Below are 21,589 nucleotides of genomic sequence, written 5' to 3'. Positions count from 1 at the left end.
GTGTTGCGCGCGGGTGTGCGTTTCCACGCACTTGAAGTGCGTGTAGGTGGGTGCGTGGGTGGCTGGGGGGGGAGCGGGGGGTAGAGGATCCAAAAGTCTTTATTTTAGAAAACAAATAAGGAAATGGTAAAATAAATAAAGGAGGGGCGTGGAGGTGGTGGTGATGGGGTGGGGGGGTGGGTGGGGGGGTGAGAGTCAAAACAACCAAGATGCCGGTTTAATGATGTCTATTTATTTGTCAAAATGAGGTATTTCAAAGTGCTATGAGTTGCAGCACTAATAAATGTACATTTTTAAAAATCGGGAGGGAGGGGGGGAAAACAAAAAAACCCATCTCATCCAGATTCCCAGTTCTATTCACCCGATAGTTACAAATATAAGCAAAAGGGAGAGGAAGGGAAAGGATTTTAAAAAAAAGTACATGAGGATAGAACACATTTGCTGTACAAAAGTTTGAGATCGAAGATGAAAGAAGATAAGTGATATCTACCGAGAACTCATTTTCATACGAAAATATAAGTATCAAATTTAGTATGTATCAGGTTCACACTAAAAAGCGTAAAGGTGTGTAGAATTAGTAAAACGATACGGTACAAAGAGAAAAAAAAAGAGAGAGGAGGGCGGGGGGGGGGGGCGAAAGCAAAATATCGTTATATTACAAAGTTCGTGACTCTAAAAAATTGAAACCTTACAGTACTTTTTAAAAATTGTATATAAACTTCCAGTCCAGTTATTATTGGCATCTTCCTGATGTGTATAGATTTATAAAAACACAAAAAATTAAAAAAGAGGACAAAATGTATTCCAAAACAAGGCAGATCTGAGTGTATTTTGTCTGTACACTGTTGTGACGGCAAATAAAGAAAAAAAAAAAAGTCGGCACCCCTGTTCAAAGGCAACATTTTTGCGACATAAAGAAATGTGACAATAAGTCATTTCAAAACATTTTCCATTATAAACGTAGTCTATAACATGGACATCTCCATCGGGAAAAGAAAAATTGTTCAAAAAGCTAGTTGCATAAATGTGCACACCCTCAAACTCAGATCCCATAACGGTGCGCAGAACTCTTCAGATCACCCCGACAGTTCCACCTGTTTCACATCCGGACTCTGCATTGGCCATTTTAAAACCGGACTCAGCCACGCTTGTGTGGATTCGGATTTCTGCTTTTGGCCGCTGGAGATGACTCTTGAGGGGTGAATCTGAAGATATGAATCTTCATATCCATCTTATTTTAAATCGCCACCTTTCATTTAGAACTGTTCATAATTCCCTCCATTTTCACTTAGGCTCCAAAAAAAACCTTAGCGTCATCCAACCACAACACATTTCCCGACAGGCTTAGATTTCAAATGTGATTTTTCAAAGTGTTGCCAAGCTTTGGATGATTTTGAAGACAGGAGATTGTTGTCACGTACACCAAACAGCCGGTACATGTCAGAGTTTCTTGCAAAATTTTAAACATTACCGTTGGCTTTTTAGCAGCCTCCATGCCCAGTTTTCTTGTCATCTTTTTAACTATTTTGGACAGATATTCTGCTCTTGGTAGTATCAGAGCATCTATAGTGTATTTTTAAAAGACTTGGAAATTCTTTTGTACTCTTCTCGTAACTGATGCCTTTGAACAGTGAGATCCCTCTAATGCTGTGGAAGCTCTCTGTGAACCCTTTGCTCTCGAATGTGACTTCCAAAATGTCCGCTTGATTTAGGGATCATCAGAAGCACTTTAAACTCCCATTTTCCCCCCCGAGTTAAAATCTGATGAGTTCTGAACACAGCCACTTTCTCACTTCCAAGAGGGTGTGCGCACTTATGCAAACCTCTCCCATTTGACTTAACCGCTCATTTGTTGTTGTACAGGTTATACAGTAGAGCACATTAATAGTGTAAAAAAAAAACAGTTGAAAGATTTATTCTTGCCCTCTTTCGTTTTTACCAAAACCTGGCAGTTGAACAGGGGTGTGTAGACTTTCTATGCACTGTATATACAAAAGTGTCGGCTAGAAAGGTGCACAGGTATACATCCATTTTGACTTGGTTGGAGCACCAGTGTGATGGAGGAGTGAGAGAAAAACCTGTAGTGGCATCATCGCTTGTGTCCATAGAGTCTTTGTTTTTCAATGTTGTATAAAGTTGTCCGCTTTTGCAGTTGTGAAGGCAAAGTTAGAGTTGTGCGTGACTCCTTAGTTGAGTCGAGCACTCTGAGCAAAGTGCCCTCCAACACCGCTCCCGGTAGGAATCCACTTGATTCCAGGCTGGTGTCACAGTGAGTAGAAAAAAATAAAAAATAAACCAACAATGCATACAATACAAATAATACCAAAACTTGATATAAAAAAAAGCCTCTATTTCCTCATTCTTTATCGTTCCTCAATGTGACTGGATTGAAAAAGTAAACCCTAAACATTCTTAACGTCAACAAATGTGCAAAAAAAGTGGCGGCAGTGAAAGTCCCGACGTCCCTCCAAATAAGCATCCGCCCCCTTCCGAGACGTTTGTGTACATGTGGGGGCGGGGGGGGGGGGGGGGGTTGTTGGGGTGGAGGGGAGGGGGGTGGGCCTGCGTGTCTGTGCTTAAGTGTCAAGGCCAACTCCAAAGGTTACCCATCTAGACTGGGTGTGGATTGAGGCTGTTTTCGGCGCAGGTTGCGGCGGCATCCCGGGGGGGGGAAGGTATGTGAGTGTTCTGGGCGTCGACGGGCGCTGGCGGCGCGTCAGCGAGTCCTCGCCAGCTCCAGCCTGCGCATCAGCTGCTGCCGGCGGGCCTGCAGCCTGTCCTTCTCCAGCTGGAGCCGCCGTTCCTCCCTATCCAGGGAGCTGACGTACTCGGTGGCCTTCTTGAGGATCAACACCTTAGCCGCCTTCTCGTTGTATGCTAGCTCGGGTACGTGGTCGCGTAGCGTCAGGAAGCTAGAGCGCAGGTCGTTGCGGCGCTGGCGCTCCAGGATGTTGTGGTTGCGCCGGCGCTCGCTGTCCTCCGAGTCGGAGCCCCCCCTGGGGCTGCTGTCGCCGCTGGAGCTGCGCTTGCCGCGCGGGCCCGACGCGCAGGACAAGGAGGCGGTTCGCGTCGGGGCTTTCGCCACGTCCGACGTCCTCTGTTTCTTGGGAGGCGGCGCCGGGTCGTCGTCCGACGTGTACGGCGAGGGCGCGGCGTAGTTGTGTTGCTGCTGGTGCACCGAGCTTCTCTTCAGGATGAGCTCCTGGGGGGCTCGGCTGACGAAGCGACCCGCCGAGCCCGATCCGGCGACGCCGCCGGACCCCCTCTGGTCTTGACTTCTGGACGCCACGGCGGCTTTGCTGATTGTGGAACGCCTCTTTTCTACGGTGACCACGTCGATCTCCTCCTCTTCCTCTTCCTCCTCCTCCTCCTCATCTTCATCATCATCTTCCTCCTCCTCCTCTTCGTCGTCATCCTCTTCCTCGTCCTCTTCTTCTGGGAAAGTAAAACAGAATGAGTTAATCTGTCAGGTCTTCTCCCACTGTGATATGTGTACCGACTGGTGACAGGTATGCACGAGCGCGCGTCTTATACAAGACGGATAAAGCGAATGTTGCTCAACGCTGTTTGCATAAGCAGAAACGCCTTAATGCTTAGCGTCAGTCACCGCTCGGCTAATCTGCCGCGCAGGCGTTGACACGTCGAGTCTCAGTGCTGAGCGGGCAAGTTGGCTCTCTGCCTTCGCAGACTTCTAATCGGCTTGGTCCGGGTGGGACGGGTCGGAAGTCGCCCATCGACTTTGACCTTTGACAAAGACGGACCCTCTTTAAGACAAGGCCTAACGCTGTCGGCGAAGAATCCTTGACAATTGGATGCGCGTCCTGATAACGGTGCCGAATGCAAAGGCTGCTTTTCGGCTTCTTGACGTCGCGGTCCACTTGCAGCCGGGCCGGGCGGTGCAGTGACCGAGCCGATCCAGCAGACGGCACTACACCTAAAAGCTTGTTTTTTTTTTCTGAGGGGGGTTATGTTTTTGTGTCTTATTGGCTCTGCGAGTCTTCGACACGGCGTGCGTGCGACAGCAATCGGATCACCGTGCTTTTAACCCCACCCCACCCCCGGCTTGGAGGGGCGCCAGGCAGACAGCTGTCGGGATGGAGCGCTTGTTCAAAGCTGCCGGCCCCTTAGAAACGCACGCACACACACAAAGAGAGAGAGGACCCTCCCCTGCTTTGTGTGTGGCGGAGGAGGCGTTTTGGCGAGGCTGCCTTGAGCGTACTCCTCCGTGCCAAGTTGGGTGCTCTTTGTGCTCCTCTTTGGTGTTTGCTTAGATGATTCCTCAATTGATAACCCCCCCTCCCCTTCCACTTCCCATCTCGTGTCATCCCCTCATAACAGTGCAGCGTCAACATTTTTTTTTGCTGTAGTCCAATGATGACATCATTGCATGTTTGGGTCACGTGACGTCCCGCCAATGAGTGATGAGTGATCCACAGTCTTGCACTAAATCATCTCTTCCGTTCTGCCTTTATGAAGTCTAAATCTTTCAGTGGGGGGTCGTCGGGGGTGGGGGGGGGGGGTTAACCACATGGCAATTGGGCACACACAGTTCCATATTTTGCCGCCATCTGTTTTTAAGAGAGACGTCTGATTACATCAACTCAGTTGACCGTGCGCGTGCGCGCGTGCGCGTGCGTGTAATCCGATTGCCTTCCAGTCATATGAACGTCATACCAGTGCGCTTTTCGTCGCGTTTGGCGGTCAACTCGCCGCAGACAAAGACATTTGTTGACACGCTCGCATATTCTTACCCGAGTCGCTGTGGGCGCTCCCGTGCGTCGCGGGAGCGCTGACGCTCGAGTCCCCCACGCCGCCGCCGCCGCTCTTGTTCACGGGGAAGGGGAACACCACCGCCGGGTCCACGCATTCCGACGCCGCGCTGCGGCTCACCACCTCGGGCGCTTTTACGCACACGTCCCGCCTCCCGGTGGAGGGAACCGAAGCCGCCGGAGCCACCGCCGCGACCACCGCGGCACTCGTAATAGCCTTCCCGAGTTTCTCCGTGACCGCCCTCTCCAGCTTCTCTCTGGCCGAGAATCCACTCCACATACAGTCCTGGAGGATGATGCTGTTTGGGTTTGTATCCAAAGCGGAACCGAACAGATCCATATCGTCTGATGCCCCCCAGATGTCGTCTTCGGGCAGGAGGAGCAGCTCCGAAGCCCAGTCCAGTGGGTCCCCCAAGCCGAAGCCCAGGAGGTCCGCCTCCGGGGAGGCTGCCGCCGGCTCCCCAGGTAGAGCGGCGCGGCTCGGGGAAAGGGGCGGAGTGGGCAGCAATTCGAATTTCTTCCAGATGTCCTCCCCCGGTGGCGCCGAGTCGGGACCACAGAAGTAGAAGTCGTCCTCATCCGGGTAGAAGCACGGTTGTAAAGAGTCGAACTCCATGTCTGAGTTTTTGCTTACAATCGCCGGCATCCTTTCCCACGCTTGAGAAACCTGCGCGGAGGAGAAAAGGAAAAAAAACCTCATGAAGACCCTTGCTGTACCTGGACACGCGCGTGGCTCAAAGCCCGCACACAGACACGCAGTCTGCATTCCATTCACACTCCGGTCCCGTGTGACTATTTTTTTTATAACACGCACCCTCCCACTCTGCGCGTAAAATGTGCCACCCGTGCGTAAAAAAAAGGTGCGCGTTTGCAAATGACAACACACGCGTTGGACACCCAAGGCTTTCTTGGGGTGGGGTGGGGGGCTCTTACCTTATCTCTGTGACTTGTGCTTGTTCTCGCGTGGACCGGTTGTGGTCTCTGCAGTGGCAGTGAGTAGCGACACAGACACCAGATGTGAAACAGTCATCGACGTGGGGAGCACAGACAGCCCTCTGACACGCACCGTGGCTGGCTGCACTGTTTTACACTCTGAAGGCTGGCAGGCAAAGGCGGGATGGAAAGGCTCCTCCCCCTAACCCCCCCGTGCCTGGAGGAGGCCGAGTGGGAGGGTTGATAGAGGGTGCAGAATGGAGGGAGGGGTGCTGGGGAGCTGTTATGCTTGTAGTCGGTCGCTCTTTCTCACAAGGTGAATGCAGATAAACATTCAAAACGAGACATAATGACAACGCTGTGTCGTAAAGCTATCATTTTGATGTGGACGTGTCTTGTATTTTTCCAATCGACATTATTATTATTATTTTTCCCAGCAAGATTTTATTTCAAACCCTCTGACCTCAAAACAGAAAGGCTGCAATTTGTTGTTTAGTGCAATGTGAAAGCGCTATATAAATCAGCATGTATTGTATTGTATTGTATTGTAATATATACGTCGCCATACTGGTTTTAAAAAAATATGCATAATCCTCATGATATAAATCATATTTGATCCAAATGGATGACGGGAATGTTTCCCTCCCGTTTCTGTGCTTCGTAATAAGCAGAGTGGTCTCTTTTGTCTGAAGACAAGCAACTTCCCCGGTTGCAGTTATTCGGGGCTTACTGCGCCCTCTTACGGCTACTTTTGGAAACGCAGCCCACTGAAGCAAAATGGGCAATCCAGATGTAATTTAGATTATACAGTATATATTTTTTTTAAATAAAAAGGAGGAATACAATTGTTGATGAAGTGGCAAACCTTTCTTCTTGAAGGCAGTGTTTTTCACTGTCCTGCGACATATCACAGATATCTTACCATCTCAATATATCAAAAACCGAAGTAGCTTAATGGAGTCAAAATGCACACTTCAGAAGTTTTAGTTTCGGCTGATCTCTTTTCACCAAAGATAAATGAGATATATTCCATGGCTAGATGATTCAACAATTAATATTTACATCGAAGAGCTCACAAAAAGATTCAATAAAAAAATAAATAAAATACAAGCCAACACATCCCAGTGCCAGATGCCTCTCCGAGCTTCCTTTGTTTGGCTGTAATGATTCCAGTAGTCCTTGCCCGTCTCTTTTGGAACTGATTTCTTCGAAAGCTGCAGTCAGCATACGTCTACACGGCGTGCGATGTGTTTTTCTTTCATCCTTTCATCCGTCAAAGCCTTTTGGCATCGCTTGTTTTCAATCAGCGAGATACTTTTGAACACTTTTTGCATGGGCGGCAGTTGTAGCCTGGAGTCATTCCCATTCATCTCCATTCACCTTCATTTTTTTAAACTTGAAAACCATCTTAGAAAAAAAAAAAAAAAAGAATAGGGCACATCTGTAATTATGGGCACACACATGCGGATATTGACCCGGGGCAGCATTGACACAATGGCTTCAATATAAGGCCAGCTGGAAGGAGGAGAAATGACTTCCTCTGGTTTTCCCAGTCAAACAATACATGACAACTTGAACCGAACGCAGAATTATAGCGCACCCCCCGTATCAGCAACATCCCCCATAATTATGTCTGCTGTACTCGCGTTAATGTAAGAGGTGATCCTATTTTGTGTGTATGTGTGTAATTGTTTGTTTTGGGGTCGAGTTCAAACAGCCAGTGAAAAGTGAGAATGTGCAGCTGTTGTCTCCTGCGAGTGGAGCGAGCAGGGAGTTTCCTGGGACTGGGGGGGGGGGGGGGGGGGGGGGGAAGACGGTTGAAGGAGTGGAAAAAATAAAATAAAAACTCCCCACGGGCTCCACTTGTCTTTAACTTTCTCAAACTACTGTTCGGCTAATTCCGGGAGCTGCAGGCGCTTCCTGTGTGAAACTAAAACACACGCGTGTTGTGTTTTGTCTTGTGTGTGTGTGTCATTGACTGTGAAGTGAGCAACGGAAGTTGGACAGCGCTGCTTAATTGGCTTTGACCTTTGATCAGTTCAGATTTCATAACCCCGCTTCCCATTAAGGTTATTCAAAGAGGAGATTTATGCAACCCGCGATTAAAACATTCCCGTCGCGCAAGCGTAAAAAGAAGCCAAATGCCGCTGCATTTGAGCAAGAACAACCTGTGTATGTGTCACCGACCTGTCTAAGTCGTGCTTCTAGCTAGCGTAGCAGCTACGACAAGCTAACGTTGGCTTGATTGCAGTGCACGGGGTTGGACGGAGACTCGAGGAGTCATGATGTTGCTTTTGAGAACTGTGACGTACGCACCCCCCCACCCCACTCCCACCCTGTCCTCCCCCATTCACCGATTAACCAGCATATGGATGGTTAAGCAATTAGGCCAGTTATGATAAAAAATTCATAAGTCACCCGAAGACAATCTGCTGCAAGTGACTGTTGGTTGTTATTTTTAAAATTGCGCCCCACACAATCCGGACGCCGGTGCTCGTTTTCATTTTGTATCTGTTTATTTTTTTAAGGTTTAAGATGCAGTCGTGATTCATTTCTGAAAGATTCGCCTTTTGAGTTCTGCCTTGCAACAAGTGCCAGGACAAGAATCGGAGCTAATCTGCTAATCGACTCAACCGCTAAACCCTCGTGATGAATCAATACTGGATAATGATAATTATCAAGGGGGTGGGCGCTGTTATTTTTTATTTTTTTTGGGTGGGGGGCATATCTGCGACATAGGCTTGGACATTTTGAGCATCCACAATATCTAAGAGGATTGGAATCAAGGGAGTTGCTTAGAAAACGTTAAATCTCCCTCGCCGTGAACCGAATCGATTTTCACCTCAACGAGCATTATTTCTCCTCCTTTGACCGTTGAGGATTTCTTTTCTGACACGGCTGCGGTCCAACTTTGTCAGAAAAGTTTGCAAGGGCCCGAAAGAGGACAGATGAGGGGATTGCTGAAGCGAGTTCCAACAAAACACTGAGGAATTTATCAAGAAGGTTGTTCCCCTGCGAGCGATGCCAGCTAAACGCTTTTCCCGTTATGTAAACCGACAAATAGAGAGCACGTTTGCCCGCGTTACGCCCCGCCCCCGCCACTCTGCGTGCTTTTGTCAAGGAAACGTTCCGTCCTTTTAGAACACGCACGATTGATTTGATATCTTTTTTTTTTCTTCTTCTTTTTATGATGTGAAAGAAAACTGGAATCTGTCTTGTTCGATCATGCCCGCAAACCCTGTTCCTCTCCAGGTCTACCGGTTCAATGAAACCGGCGCATCAGATGAGTCACGCAGCATCGCATCAGAGCGCCGTTAGGCACATTTGGAGGATTGCCCGTAGATATTTCTTCTTTTGCGACCTCCGTGAAAGAAAAAAAATGATTGAAAACCACCTCCAGCTAAGTCGATTCCAACTTCAAACCGTAACTTCACACACGTCTTGTCGGTGGTCATGTGACGACTTGCGGCGGTGGCTGCCGGCGCACGTGTCGAACGCGTCGAGTTATTTTCTCGTGATCGGCATTTCAGTCGGTGTGAGAACTTTCTTCAAGATGAGCGGCGATAAGTTTTGACATCTCCCATCCTTTTTTTGTGGAAGTAAAGATAAGACGTGTAATGTTTCAGCAGCATGTGAGGTGTGATAGATTTGTAGATCGCGGAACCTTTCCAGTCGAATGCCGCATAGATTGGACAGTGAGCAAGCGACTAATTCAGACACTTTTGTGGTTGACTTCAAGTCTCCCGAAAGGATGGCCACTTGATTAGGGAGGGCAAGGAGGACCCCCAACTCGCCTTGTCATGCATGTGAAATTTAAATGTGGCTTTGTTAGTTGGGAGATGCAAACAATCATATTGTTGAGGTACAGGAAATAAATTGATGAAAGTGACGTTAAGATCAAGAAATTGCCCCCGGTAAATGTTTTATGATATAATATGTTGGATTTTGTGTGGTACATTTTTCAAATAGCGCTCAACCAAACTCTCAAGGGTAACGTTAGCATTGATGCTAACATAACAGGAGAGTCTCTCCGGCTGGGTGACCTGTTTTTTTTCCCCTTGTTTTACACTCACATTATCGCTTTAAAACCTACAATTCATTTTTATATGCCGTTATTGGTCTTTATTGTTGGTTTATTCCAGATCTCAGTGGGCTCCATTGGAGCGTTAAATGGTCTGTAATCATGCCTCGCTCTTTCATGGATCACATTACAAGTTATGGATCGAGTCGTGACCGAGAATCAATCCGATTGACCCCCCCCCCCCCAAAAGGTGAACATCATTAGAAAGCACGACGATCAACTGGAAATCAATACCACTGGATGGATTAAGAACAAGGGCGCCGGCTACAGCATCCATTCGATTTTGTTGTCGTGCGCCATTGTTTGCACGCAAGCGCTAACAAAAGTCAGCCGGTGAGAAAAAATGCTTTTTGTCGTTGCTGTGTTTAAAGTGGCATGGCGTAAATCCACGTTTACTTTGACAGCTTTACTGGCTTGTTGTTGCTGTTTGTGGAAAGCGACACTTTTGGGGGGGGCTCGTGAATCAAGCAACGGAAACACGGTTTGATTGATGTTGATTGGGGGGAGGGGGTTTAGTCACAGTCTATTAAATGCGCTGTAAGAGGCAAAGACATGAAATCATGTGTTTATCGGTCCTGCGTGTGTGCATTTTAAGAAAAGGAAAATATGGCCCGCGGGCCACACACGGTCCCCTGCGTTCTTCAATTCGGTCCAAACGCTTTGACATGGAGAGAGAAATTTGGTGGGGCATATATTCAGGTAGTTCATTTATTTATACAGTGCATGAATGAAAGAACGTCCATGACAAGATTTTAGAGCACTTGAGTTTTAAATGGTTTTGAACCACAGCTTTAAACCTGGATTTCAAACCACTATTTGACCAATTTTTACCCCAAAATAATCAGTTATGTGATTCACGTTTCACTTATTTTGTATTCATTTAGCCCATTGAACATTTCAGTCAATTCTGAGTTTTGTTTCTAAATACATTATTCCTGTTCAAATATGATTGCTCAAAACAGACTTTGAAGTATGTCGTGTTTAATTATGGAAGCGTAACAAACTGTTTTTTGGAGAATATTTTAATTGCTCCGATTTGAACTCGCTGCCGCTCTTTGAAGTCCGTCAAGAGTCGTCTGTATCGGAACAACAATCCTTGCAGTTGTTTGCATCAGCAGTTATTATTGTCATTTGGCTTTTGAGTGCCTCGTTGTGCAGAGAGTCTTTGTTTTGGTTTTCATTATTAGCGTTATTTCAATGAAATGTAAATAATTAAAATGAAAATCTATATTTTTTCCTGCCATTAAAAGAAACAATTTGAGATATTTTACTTGCACACTGTAACCTGGCCCGTTTGTCCGTTAACAAAAAAGGAATAGAAAAGCATAATTTATGTTACCATTTAGCTTACGCTGCCATGTTTGAGCAGCTGCTTTGATTAAAAAAAAAAAAAAACGCAGATAACGCATCATGCCGATAGTGACTGTGTGAAAAGCCAGTTTAAGGGAGAGGCTGATGCGGGTCTGAGGTGACTGTGGTAGAGAGAGACGTTATTACGCAAAATAGCTTTTGTTTGTTGTCATGTACGGCAAAGCGAAATCTAAACAAACATTTTGGCTTTATCGCCCGATCGTGAAAAAGCAGGCACGAATGTGTGAACGAGCAGCAAAACCAACCAGCCGCCCCCGTTTTACTTGGAAGGTGCATATTGAGGTTTGATCGGGGCTTTTTGAAGAATTTTTGCAGGTTATTATTTCATTCATTCATTCATTCATCTTCCGAGCCGCTTGATCCTCACTAGGGTCCCAGTGAACCCTGAAACCTCCTCTTGGTCAATGGTTTTTTTTTTGTTTTGTTTTGTTTTTTTATTGCACCCCCTCTCCTTTCTCGACTGATCTTTATCTCCCTGGATTTGTTTTGATCCTTCGGGGTCACTAACCAGACTAAATGTTTGTCTGCTCACAAAGGGAGATGGTTAATATGTTTCAACGCTTCCATTCGTCAGCTCTCTTGTCTCTGGTTGCACACGGCCCGCGTGTCCGTGTGTGTGTGTGTGTGTGTGCGTGTATGTGTGTGTGTGTGTGTGTGTGAAAGCGGAGCTCAACGCCTCAACCGGCATTTCAAGACTTACAAGCATTTCAACACCTCTGGCAGGGGTGGCCTTCCGAGCGTGCATTTGTATGCGCGTGTATGCATGCGGCTAAATGCATTCCACCTCCAGGGTTGGGTTCCCAGACGGCCGGGTCGATATATCACACCTGACATCATCGGTGTGCGGTTTTGGAGGTGAAGGCAAATAGAACGTTAGGTTTCCTGTGAACATGCGCCGTCTTGTCCGTTCGTTCCAGTCAGATTAGCTTGACTTACGAGTACCGGCTTCGGAGTGAGGGAAGGGAAGGGAGCGAGAGAGGCCGGTTGACGGGAGACGTTGTTTACTTGAGAGGTGAGAAGGAGGAAACCAGAGCCATAACTTTGGAGTCAAATCTTTGTGTTGACAGGAAGCGGTGTTGTTGGCGCTCTTGCAATGATATCGCCGGTGATTTGCTGAAGGCCGACCAGGACAGGAAGCTGGCGGTCAGGGAAAATGGCTGCCCTAACAGCGTTTAGCTAACAGCGGGCAAAAGAGGCCATTTGTCTCTGTGACGAGTGATTCTTTCCTCCTGTGGCTGTGGCCATTTGCGGTATTCAAAGCGCCAGTTTGATTTACCGTCTCTGACGTGACCAAAATGTCCTGACTTGTAGCCTTTTGCTCGCTTCTGAAATGTCAGTACAAGTCATGAAAACAAATCAATCAATCCGAGCTAATTAAAAACAACTCCTTTTTATGTGACGCTCGTGTCACTGAAAAGGAGTGTCCGTCCGCTATCGCGCTTCATGCTAGCTAGCGCCGCGTTTCATGACCGTACTTTAGCGCTAGCGGTTTTAGGTCTTCATTTCTGTTATCTAGCCCAAGAATCCTTCAAAGTGGGAACGTCTCTCGCAGAACTGATTGTAACATGGGTCCGCTTGTTTGAGAAAATATTGTCCCGTGACTTCTGTCCTTCATTCTTAAGAGGACAAAATGAGACATGTTGAGTAATAGCGGATTAGTAATCGAGTAAACGGCGCTTTGGGCCAAACAAATCTCCTTGAGTCAATTTGTACTTTGTGCTGACTTGCTTTCATTTTCAAGATGGTACTGGAGGTCAGACTGAAAGCCAAGGGCAAGTTAGACCTCCTGCAAGGTCCAACCGATAGGCTGGTTAGTATGTAACGCACAGCGGCAACCCCCGCCGCTGTGCGTTGCTACGCTAGCCGATGTCGAGACTTTGATGGCCGCCGCGAAGGACACGTCGAGTGACCACCGGCAAGGTCGGCCGAGCGCCAGACGTCGCACGCTGCTCCATCTGTTCACGTCGACGTGTGCACGCATGCGTGCCGCACACGTTGCCTGTCAGCAATTGCGGTTCAGATCTTCTTTTATGCAGGAAGACGCGAGGGCAAAGAGGAGAAATGAACTGGGAGGCGGATTTGGGGTGGGGGTGGGGGGGGGGTGGCGGACAACTGTCATGCGTACTCGTCTGCTCGCCAGACGACTCATTAGGGCCATGCTAGGTGGCGAAGATGTCAGGACATTGTGCTACGTGGACGATCGATGATACCTCCGACCTTCTCCTTTTGTTCAGAGATGGCTTTCTCTCGATTGACACGGACAGCTTCTTTCACACCTCTTTCAAATCACCGCTGCTCCCTATTCAAGAATTTGGACATCGTTATTCTCCACCTACAGTAATTGTCCTTTCTTCTTGACATGCAAATGCCGCGAAGGCTTCTGGATGCCTTTTCTCAGATCGCTCGGTTTCTCCAATATAAGTGTTAGTTGTGTTGAGGTTCACTGTAGTATGAACCGGGACAAAATGTTCCTCCCCGGTGCCAGCAGACCACTCCGTCTTGTCATCATTGATCATGCTTAGCTGTCAATTGAAGCCGTGCCCTTTTGTGAATAAGATTCCAGTAGCCTACAGCCATTTGACCTTTCTGGCTTCCACAAGGTCACCCCACCCACCCCGGAAAAAAAAAAAAAGTCTTCTTCCTCCTGCCTCTCCTCTTAAAAACTCCATCATGTGGCCGTCTAATCAATTAAGCCCCATCTGACATTCCACTGGTGTGAGGTCATGCCAATGTTTCCTTGAGGGGGTTTCTCCCTTGACCCCTCTTTCTGCCCCCCGCCCCTATCCCCTCACACCGGAGTGTCTGTGCAAGCATGTGGCGTTTGATGAAGGCGCTTTTATTTGTGCTTTTGGACATGACTGGAAAGAAGTGAAGGGATGTTCACACCGGTTTGGAGATAGATAGCAAGAAGACGACAGACACCCTTGGCCAATTGGTCTTGAACGGGCGTCGGCAACTTTTTATGCAACGTTTTTCTATTTATTTTTTTACAAAATATCAAGGCCAAAGTGGAGCCAAAAGCTCTATTTTGCTATCAGGCTATCAGCACAACGCTAGTTTGTACAACTCGCTATCGTCGCCGTCCTTTTTCATCTCAATAGTGTTTTTACAGCAACACTGCCACCTAGCGTACAGTCAGGGAACATAACGGAAGTGTGACACGTTTGTGAGACAAATAAAATACACTTCGATCGGACATTTATCATTTATTTTCCCACGCTATGCAGAGCCGCAACATCAGGATGTAAGAGCCGGCATGTGGCCCCGGTGCCGCAGGTTGCCGACCAATGCTCTCGAATCATATGAGACCGGCGCCGGCCTTCTTGTCTTCACTCTGACAAGCCAAGTGACAACCTTGGATAATAACATCAGGTCTTGAGTTTCTGATTGATCATAATGTCTCCTGCGATTGATTGACTGGCAACGAGTCCCGATTGTGGTTCCGCTGCTTGCTTGAATTCAACTGGGGGAGGCTCAGCACTGCCTCGATTGAGGATGAGTGCTGTCGAAAAATGAATGGCTGCATGGGAAGACACTGTAAATTGTGTGTGTCAAAAGAATATAAAAAACAAGAATCATCGCGCACATGACACTCAGACGCTAATTTGAGGCATCCAGTCCAATCTATCAATGAAAAGTTCAGATCGTCCTTCACATTCTTGTTTACTGCCTCACATCCGCAGTGTGTGTGTGTCCCGTGATTTGCATGAGACCCACAATCACACTCAGTAATCACAGTGCTAAATTTAACAGTGGAGGGATCGTAGGCAGAATCAAAGGCCTCGTTATCTGCCCCCCCCCCACTCTCGAGCTCATAATGTCGATTCTTAAACTGCGCTGTGATCTGATAAAGATGTGGGTGACTGGAGGTCAGGCCCGAAACATCTGTAAGCCTGCTGGCCACACGGTAGCGCGGGTTGGGGGGGGGGGGTGGACTTCGTTGCGCTGCCAGCCTTTTTAATGAAAAGGAGGAAGCGGGGAGGAGGGGGGGGGGTATAAAGATAGAAGGGTTTCGAGTAAACCTCTTTGTGACGACTTGCCGGGAATACGGAAGTCGATTCTCGCAGGACCAATTGTGTCCAAGTGGGAAGAGAAGGGGAAGGGGTATGTGGGGGGGGGGGGGGGGCGTTCTGGGTTGACGACGGATCTGAAACAGGAAGAGCGATTGCCGATGGCAAACGATACTTCCTGTCAGATCCAGGTCACTCGGTTGAAGCGTGACACTGCAGGGGGGGGGGGAGTTGTGTGTGTGTGGGGGGGGGGTGGAAATGATCTGTAATCGCAATAATCAACGTGATTAGCTGGAAACGAGCTGCAACCTCAGACCTGCAACGAGGAATCGGAGCCACCCAGGCTGCCGCTGGCCGTTCAAGCACCCTCAGCATCTCCGCATGGGAACACAAATCCATTTCGGGTTGACCTCCGATTTGTTTGGACTTTGGCTTTTGCGCATAGAAAGTCTGCAAAATCATCATCTGTTCTGCTGTCAAAATTGTCAGCGTCATCAAACATTTTATTTACCGGCGAGTTGATGTTGCGACGTCGCAGTTTCAGATTCTCAAGGGTCAATCCAAGTACACAGACTTACATGCGACCAGTATAAAAAAAGAAAAAAGTAAAAAATAAAATAACCACTTTGCAATATTTCTCCTGTGTGCTTGCTGGAGTCGCTGATCAATTACATAAAAAAAAAAATCAAAAATCTCACCGTGCAAAAATGTTGGCATCATGACCTTTAACTTGACAATAGTTTTTGGGAAATGTTAACAATTGTCAAATACAGACGAGAAAAATGAGCTTAATATCTGTGTGTGTGTGTGGGGGGGGTGGATGGATTTATGGTTGTGAGCGCATGTCGAGCATTGGATTGTGAACGGTGGGAACGCGAGAGCCACTTCCTCCTCAGCTGCCCCCCCCCCCGAAAAAGAAGCCCAACGCCGTGTGACAAACAAATAGCGCCTCCTGGGGAAACAACTGCCTGAAAAACACGAAGCGCTCTTCGCAGTAGAACATCAGTCATGACGTGTCGAAACCACAAAAGCTCTGGGTCCTATTTTCTATGCCGGTCTACTCCCCAGCGGCGTTTTCTTTTTTTTTTTTGCGTTGGAAGCCAATTTGGGACTCGTTGTGCCGGCCACCTCATCCCTCGCGGCCCTTCGCCGACCATCCATCTCTTTGCGTCTAAACAGCTTGTCAGTCAAAGCGCCGGCACTTCCTGTTTACCTGTCCCATTGACCCTCTCTGCCTTTTCGGAGAGCCACCGGGCGCTGAGTGCCTGGGGGCAAGCACTCACGCGGCCCGCTTCAAAGCCAAGGCAAAGTTTACCCAAGAGTTGAGCCTCCGCAGGTTGCCCTGTCCTGTCCTGCCGTTGGCGGCACACAGATAAGACGACCGCTTCCCGGGCCGAGCGGACCGAGAGAAAGGTCCGAAAAGACGGGAGAAAACAAACAGTTGAAGCGTTCTCATTTGTTTGAAAACGTGACTCGGTGTGCGCGTCGGTTGGTGTCGGGGATTTGCTTGGTGGTCTTTGTTGCCTCTCCGTGCTACCGAAAATTGCATTTTGCCGTCAGTTTGCTACTCTGAATTGATTCTGTACCGTTAATTCTTATTTTTACGATGGCCGGCGGCCATTGAGGTACTCGTCCGATCGATAACTATTTCGTCGTGTGTTCCGGTTGTCTCCGTCCTGTTTGGGCTTCTAATCCACCAACATTTGGTGCAGTCTACTTCCATCAAGGCGAGATATTTCCTCCATGTCTGTCTGTCACGTGATGGCATTCGTTGGGGGGGGGGGGGCGGCGGAGGCCAGTTTCGAACGCCCTGTGACCAGGGAATATAATGATTGTTCGGTTCCTGCCATCTCTCAGCGTAATAGTATTGTCAAACAACCCCCCCCCCCCGTCCGAGCTACATTGCCTCGTCGCCTTGGCATTCCTACAGCAAATTAGGGAGGAAAACTAAAATATTCGCTCATCTGTCAACGTGACGAGTGAAAGGAGTTGGGGGGGGGGCATTTAAGCCTAATGCATTTCAATTAGTGGGTAACTGTTAAGGGGAAAGCGGATGTCCGATTCGAGGGACGCGCGGGTCATCGGTGAGCGGTTGGTCAACGATTAGGGCGGGTGATGAGTGGGGTGCCGGGGAGGGGGGGGGGGGGAATTTCCAAGTATAAATAACTGCCTTGTGAATCTTAGCAAATAAGCAGTAATGTCCGAGGAATGATGGCGATAATGATGCATTGGACAGGACATTGGATTTAGCCACCCCCCCCCCCCCACCACCACCCCTCAGCACACACAGGAACTGCTTGTTTGTTCCAAGCAGCACTGTTTCCTGTCGAACCGGCTGTGTGAGTGTGTGTGCGTGGGCGTGTGTGTGTGTTTCACTGAGATAATCAGTACAAGCGTGTGTTAGCGCGTGCGCGCGCGCGCGTGTGTGTGTTCGTGCGTATTACCCCCCCCCCCCCCCCCCCCCAGTTTTCCCCCTACTTTGGCTGGCTGTTCAAAGCGCCGCCACAGCTCACGCGGACGGATGCGCCGCGCAACCCACGGATGAGATCACTGCACGTCCAACAAGGGACTTCCTGACCCACACAAGGAAGTGCAAGGCGCAGCTGAGAGAGAGAGAGAGAGAGAAAGGCTTCTTCCTTTGCCGCCCCTCTCTGCTTTTCCAGTATCCTCCTCACTTTGCCATGATCCGTGTTTTGTCTCTGGAATGAGATAAAGCATCACTTGTGCCCCCCACCCCACTCCCCTCAAACCAGGAAGTGCTGCCTGTTGTGTTTACGCAACAGAGGTCCAGCCAAAGTCACCAAAAGGCCTCTGTGAATTTGGGGGAATCCCCACGCTCATATCCTCACATTTGCAAAGTGGACATCCGTCTTGTGTTGACGAAACAAAAGTGTGTCTGCGTGGTCGTGTGACGCTTTGGCGGTGGGGTGAGGGGGGTGAATGTGAGTGTTAATGGTTTTTTTTTTTTTGTCTATATGTGGCATATGCCCAGGGCGTGCCACACTTCTTGCCCAAAATCAGCCTGGCACCCGCGACCCTCATGAGGACAAACAGACGTTTGTATTCCGGACTATTCATCCGCGTTGACTCGTCAACGAAACGAAATAACTAACTTTGATAAATTGACATGGGTGCCATAATGTTCATTGTTGCATCTCGTGTGCCCTGCGACTGACTGGCGCTAAATCCAGGGTGCAATCCGGTTTAATTTGATCCGTCGACATGTTTCTAACTGGATTTCTAAATTAAATCAATTGTACCCATTGAAATGAACAGACATGCCGTTAATCTGTTACAGCCTGGGAAAAAAAAAGCACTTTATCATATCGAAAATAATGAAACATAAAAAAAAAAAAGAGAGAGAGAGAGAGTGAACGAAACAGTGAAATTGACCTCACTGTAGCACATCTGACAAACGTCTCAATGGGCGACCAGGAGGGTCCTTCCGGTCTTTTGACGGCCGCCTTTACCATCCTTGTAAAATCAATGGCCGTCATAAGCGCTGTGAGCCTCGGGGACCTATTGGTGGAGGTCAGCGAGTGCAGGAGGCGACAGCTGTAGTAACGCCGGGAGCCGGGTGCTCCATGAATACTGGTGATTATAGCGAGGGTTGCATGCACACGCACACGCACCCGCACCCACATATAACACACACACACACACACACACACACATGCAGAGTGATCAGATCCTTATCTAAAGGATACATTGTTTCAACGTTGCTGCAGCACACAGGACGCTTTTAGTCAGCGTCTGTGTTCACTTCACATGACTGCGTATTGTATCACATGATCCAAAATAAAGGGAGCCTGCTGTCCGGCGTCTGGTTTCTTTTGATCACTTTTTTTTTTTTCGTTTTGTTTTGACAGTAATTGCGGTTGGGCTGCCCATTGGGACAATGAAGCAGTTGCATTGCTCGCTGGATGCGCAACAGCCTTCGGTGAAGTTGGCATCCATCCATTCGAGCCGATTGCCCGCTCGATCGGAGTACATCTTGTTGGCCTCAAAACACACAAGACAGTACAAAATTGTGTCGCGCTGTTTTGGTGGTGGACGCCGTTGTGAAGCTAATGTCCGTCCTCCTTTCCATGACTATTTTTTTCTGACACTTTTGTCCCTGCTTTGATGGAGAAAGTTGCCCCTGCCAAGATGGCCGCCATGTTCCCCATGTGTTAGCCTCTCTTAGTCTCGTTTGACTGTGTATCAAGGACAACAGTGGCACAATATGATTGTTTTTATTTTGATTATTATTTTTTTTTTTGGGGAGGGGGGGTTAAACACAATTCCCTTAACATAAAATCCCAAATTTAATTTCTCTTTGGTCAAACACGTTTGAGACAATTTCTCTCAAAGCTGATCTCTGCCATCAATTTACTATTTCCAAACCTGTGCGCTGAAAGGTGTGTTTGCGTTCTGGTCGTCAAGTACGACATGACCCCAATTCCAATTTTTGAAGGGAGTATTTTAGTCCCTTAAATGCCAAAGACCCTCGGCTCATTTGAGGTCACGGCCTTGGGTGCCCAGAGAGAAGTGTTGCAGCTGGGCTGCTGCTCTGGTGCTTGTCGGAGCAGCTGTTGTGTGTTAGACTGTCAACGTGGTTTTAAAAGGAGGGGTTCGGTCTGGCACAAGGAGATTTTTGGGGCTGAATTCTGCACTCGGGTTGCATTTCTTTGGACTCTTTATCACTTTTTATACCGTATATAAGCCCCGTTGATGGTTCCTAATCAATCTACAACAATCAATCAATCACCAGTAAACTTCAGAATCAATTTTGCTTGGTGAAACCAGAGGTCTCGAGTCTATGTAAATGCGGCATAAGTCCACCTGGAACCCGTTGCCGAGATCTTGGATTTGAGTTGGCATCGCATCATCATTGTTGTTTGGCGTATTTTACAACCCGTCGTCGGAATTTTCATTTTCCGATCTTCTCTTTCTGTTCACGTTCTCATGGGAACCGCAGCGCGTTTCAATGAGCCGTCTGGTTCACCTCTCGTCGCTAGCCGCTCCGGGGTTAACGCCGGGGTTCAGAGGTCACGGGATCACAGGCTCCACAATGCCTCGGATTGTTGATTGTTGATGCAAAGGGCCGACACGAAGAGGAGGGATCGGGCCGTGCGTGCGTGCGTGCGCTTTTTTTTCTTTCTTTGATTGCGCGCATTTTTTTGATTGTGTGATTGGTAGAGTTTGAATGTTTTGGGGCCTTTTTTGTACTCGCATATGCCAGCGCTGCACGTTTGGGACAGAACCTGATTGGTGGGACCACCGTGGCAGATGAAACTTGATGGACTGCAGGCTTTCTAAGCTCCTGTTGATGGGGATTTGGAAGGCCTGTCTTTGAGGAGGAAAGGGCGGGGGGTGGGGGGGGAATTCAATTTCCTCCCCCTGCTTGCCGGCGCTGTTTGGATAGCTTGGCCCGGGATTGTAGAGGGTGTGTGACACTCAAGATTACCCACTCACTGCGAGGCTGCTGAGAAAGTGGTGCGGTGGGGATCAAGAAGCATGCCGTGACTCAACTCGGGAGGAATGTGGCACGGCTGAGAGCTGCCAGTCCGTCCGTCAGCAAATCTGTACATCTGTCAGTCTTGACGGAGTTTTTTTTTTTTTCCTCACCACTCCTCTGTGACGTATCGCCGCCTTACATATCCGTGCATTAGCTATCGTCCCACATGCAGCAAACATTCATGTTGGATTCATTGAAGACGAACTGTCATTGTTGCTAATCGTCGCCGATGGGTGGACTCGTTGCCTCTCATGCTTGAGTTACAAAATGCTGCATCGCTTAAAATGCTAATTTATCGTATTTCACGGTTACATTCCAAAAATCATGTTCAATCACAAATTTCATTTGCTAGAAAAAAATCCTTATGTTCACCCCTGATTGTCTAAAACACATCTTGACTTTCAATGTTGAGGCAAGGTAATGCTGCGTAGTTCCCGCAGAGTTGAGGAAGAGGCGGAGTTTTTTTTTTCTTCTCAGACAGGTCAAGTGTGAGCATGATTAATATTTTGCACAAATAACAAAACGTCATACTGAAATGTCCATATTTGGACATATGGGATTTCATATACCATCCTTATCAGGCACTCCTCTTTGTTGTGCATGTACTTCAATTTCATTTATTCTATTCCAATTGACTATGGACAAGAAAAAAAAAATCCTCTTGTTCAGCAGGTTGCGCTTCTTCCCTACGTTTGTAGTCCACTGAGAACTTGACCACATACACATGTTGATCCAGTGCGAGAGGTGCGCCATAAGTCATTAACTTTACAGAGATTCCTAGAATGACTCTCGGTCGACCACCACCACCTTCCCCCAAGGCCACTAAATCAAGAACATATCTGCCTGACTTCTTTGATGTGCATGTGTTCCACTTCCCTTCTACTACTCCTCGGTGCGATCGTGCATTCTGTCACGTCAAGCTAAC

General features: G+C 48.0%; 1 protein-coding gene across 3 annotated transcripts; it reads right to left on the bottom strand.

The window, feature by feature from the left end:
* Positions 1 to 212: 212 nt before the first annotated feature.
* Positions 213 to 5,884, bottom strand: mycn (MYCN proto-oncogene, bHLH transcription factor). 3 transcript variants are annotated; one of them, XM_052052452.1, is made up of 3 exons: positions 5,703 to 5,884; positions 4,752 to 5,436; positions 213 to 3,435 (listed from the first exon to the last, which is right to left on the bottom strand). In XM_052052452.1, the coding sequence occupies exons 2-3, from the start codon at positions 5,413 to 5,415 to the stop codon at positions 2,717 to 2,719; spliced, it is 1,383 nt and encodes a 460-aa protein (XP_051908412.1). In that variant the 5' UTR covers positions 5,416 to 5,436; positions 5,703 to 5,884; the 3' UTR covers positions 213 to 2,716. The 3 variants fall into 3 exon arrangements, with proteins under 3 accessions (XP_051908412.1, XP_051908410.1, XP_051908411.1); XM_052052450.1 differs by lacking the exon at positions 5,703 to 5,884 and having other exon boundaries at positions 4,752 to 5,684; XM_052052451.1 differs by lacking the exon at positions 5,703 to 5,884 and having other exon boundaries at positions 213 to 3,432; positions 4,752 to 5,684.
* Positions 5,885 to 21,589: the final 15,705 nt, after the last annotated feature.

Source organism: Hippocampus zosterae, chromosome 19 (assembly GCF_025434085.1).
Source record: "Hippocampus zosterae strain Florida chromosome 19, ASM2543408v3, whole genome shotgun sequence".
Lineage (NCBI taxonomy): Eukaryota > Metazoa > Chordata > Actinopteri > Syngnathiformes > Syngnathidae > Hippocampus > Hippocampus zosterae.
Note: the sequence above shows the minus strand (reverse complement) of the source record. Positions and strands in the feature narration are given on the sequence as shown.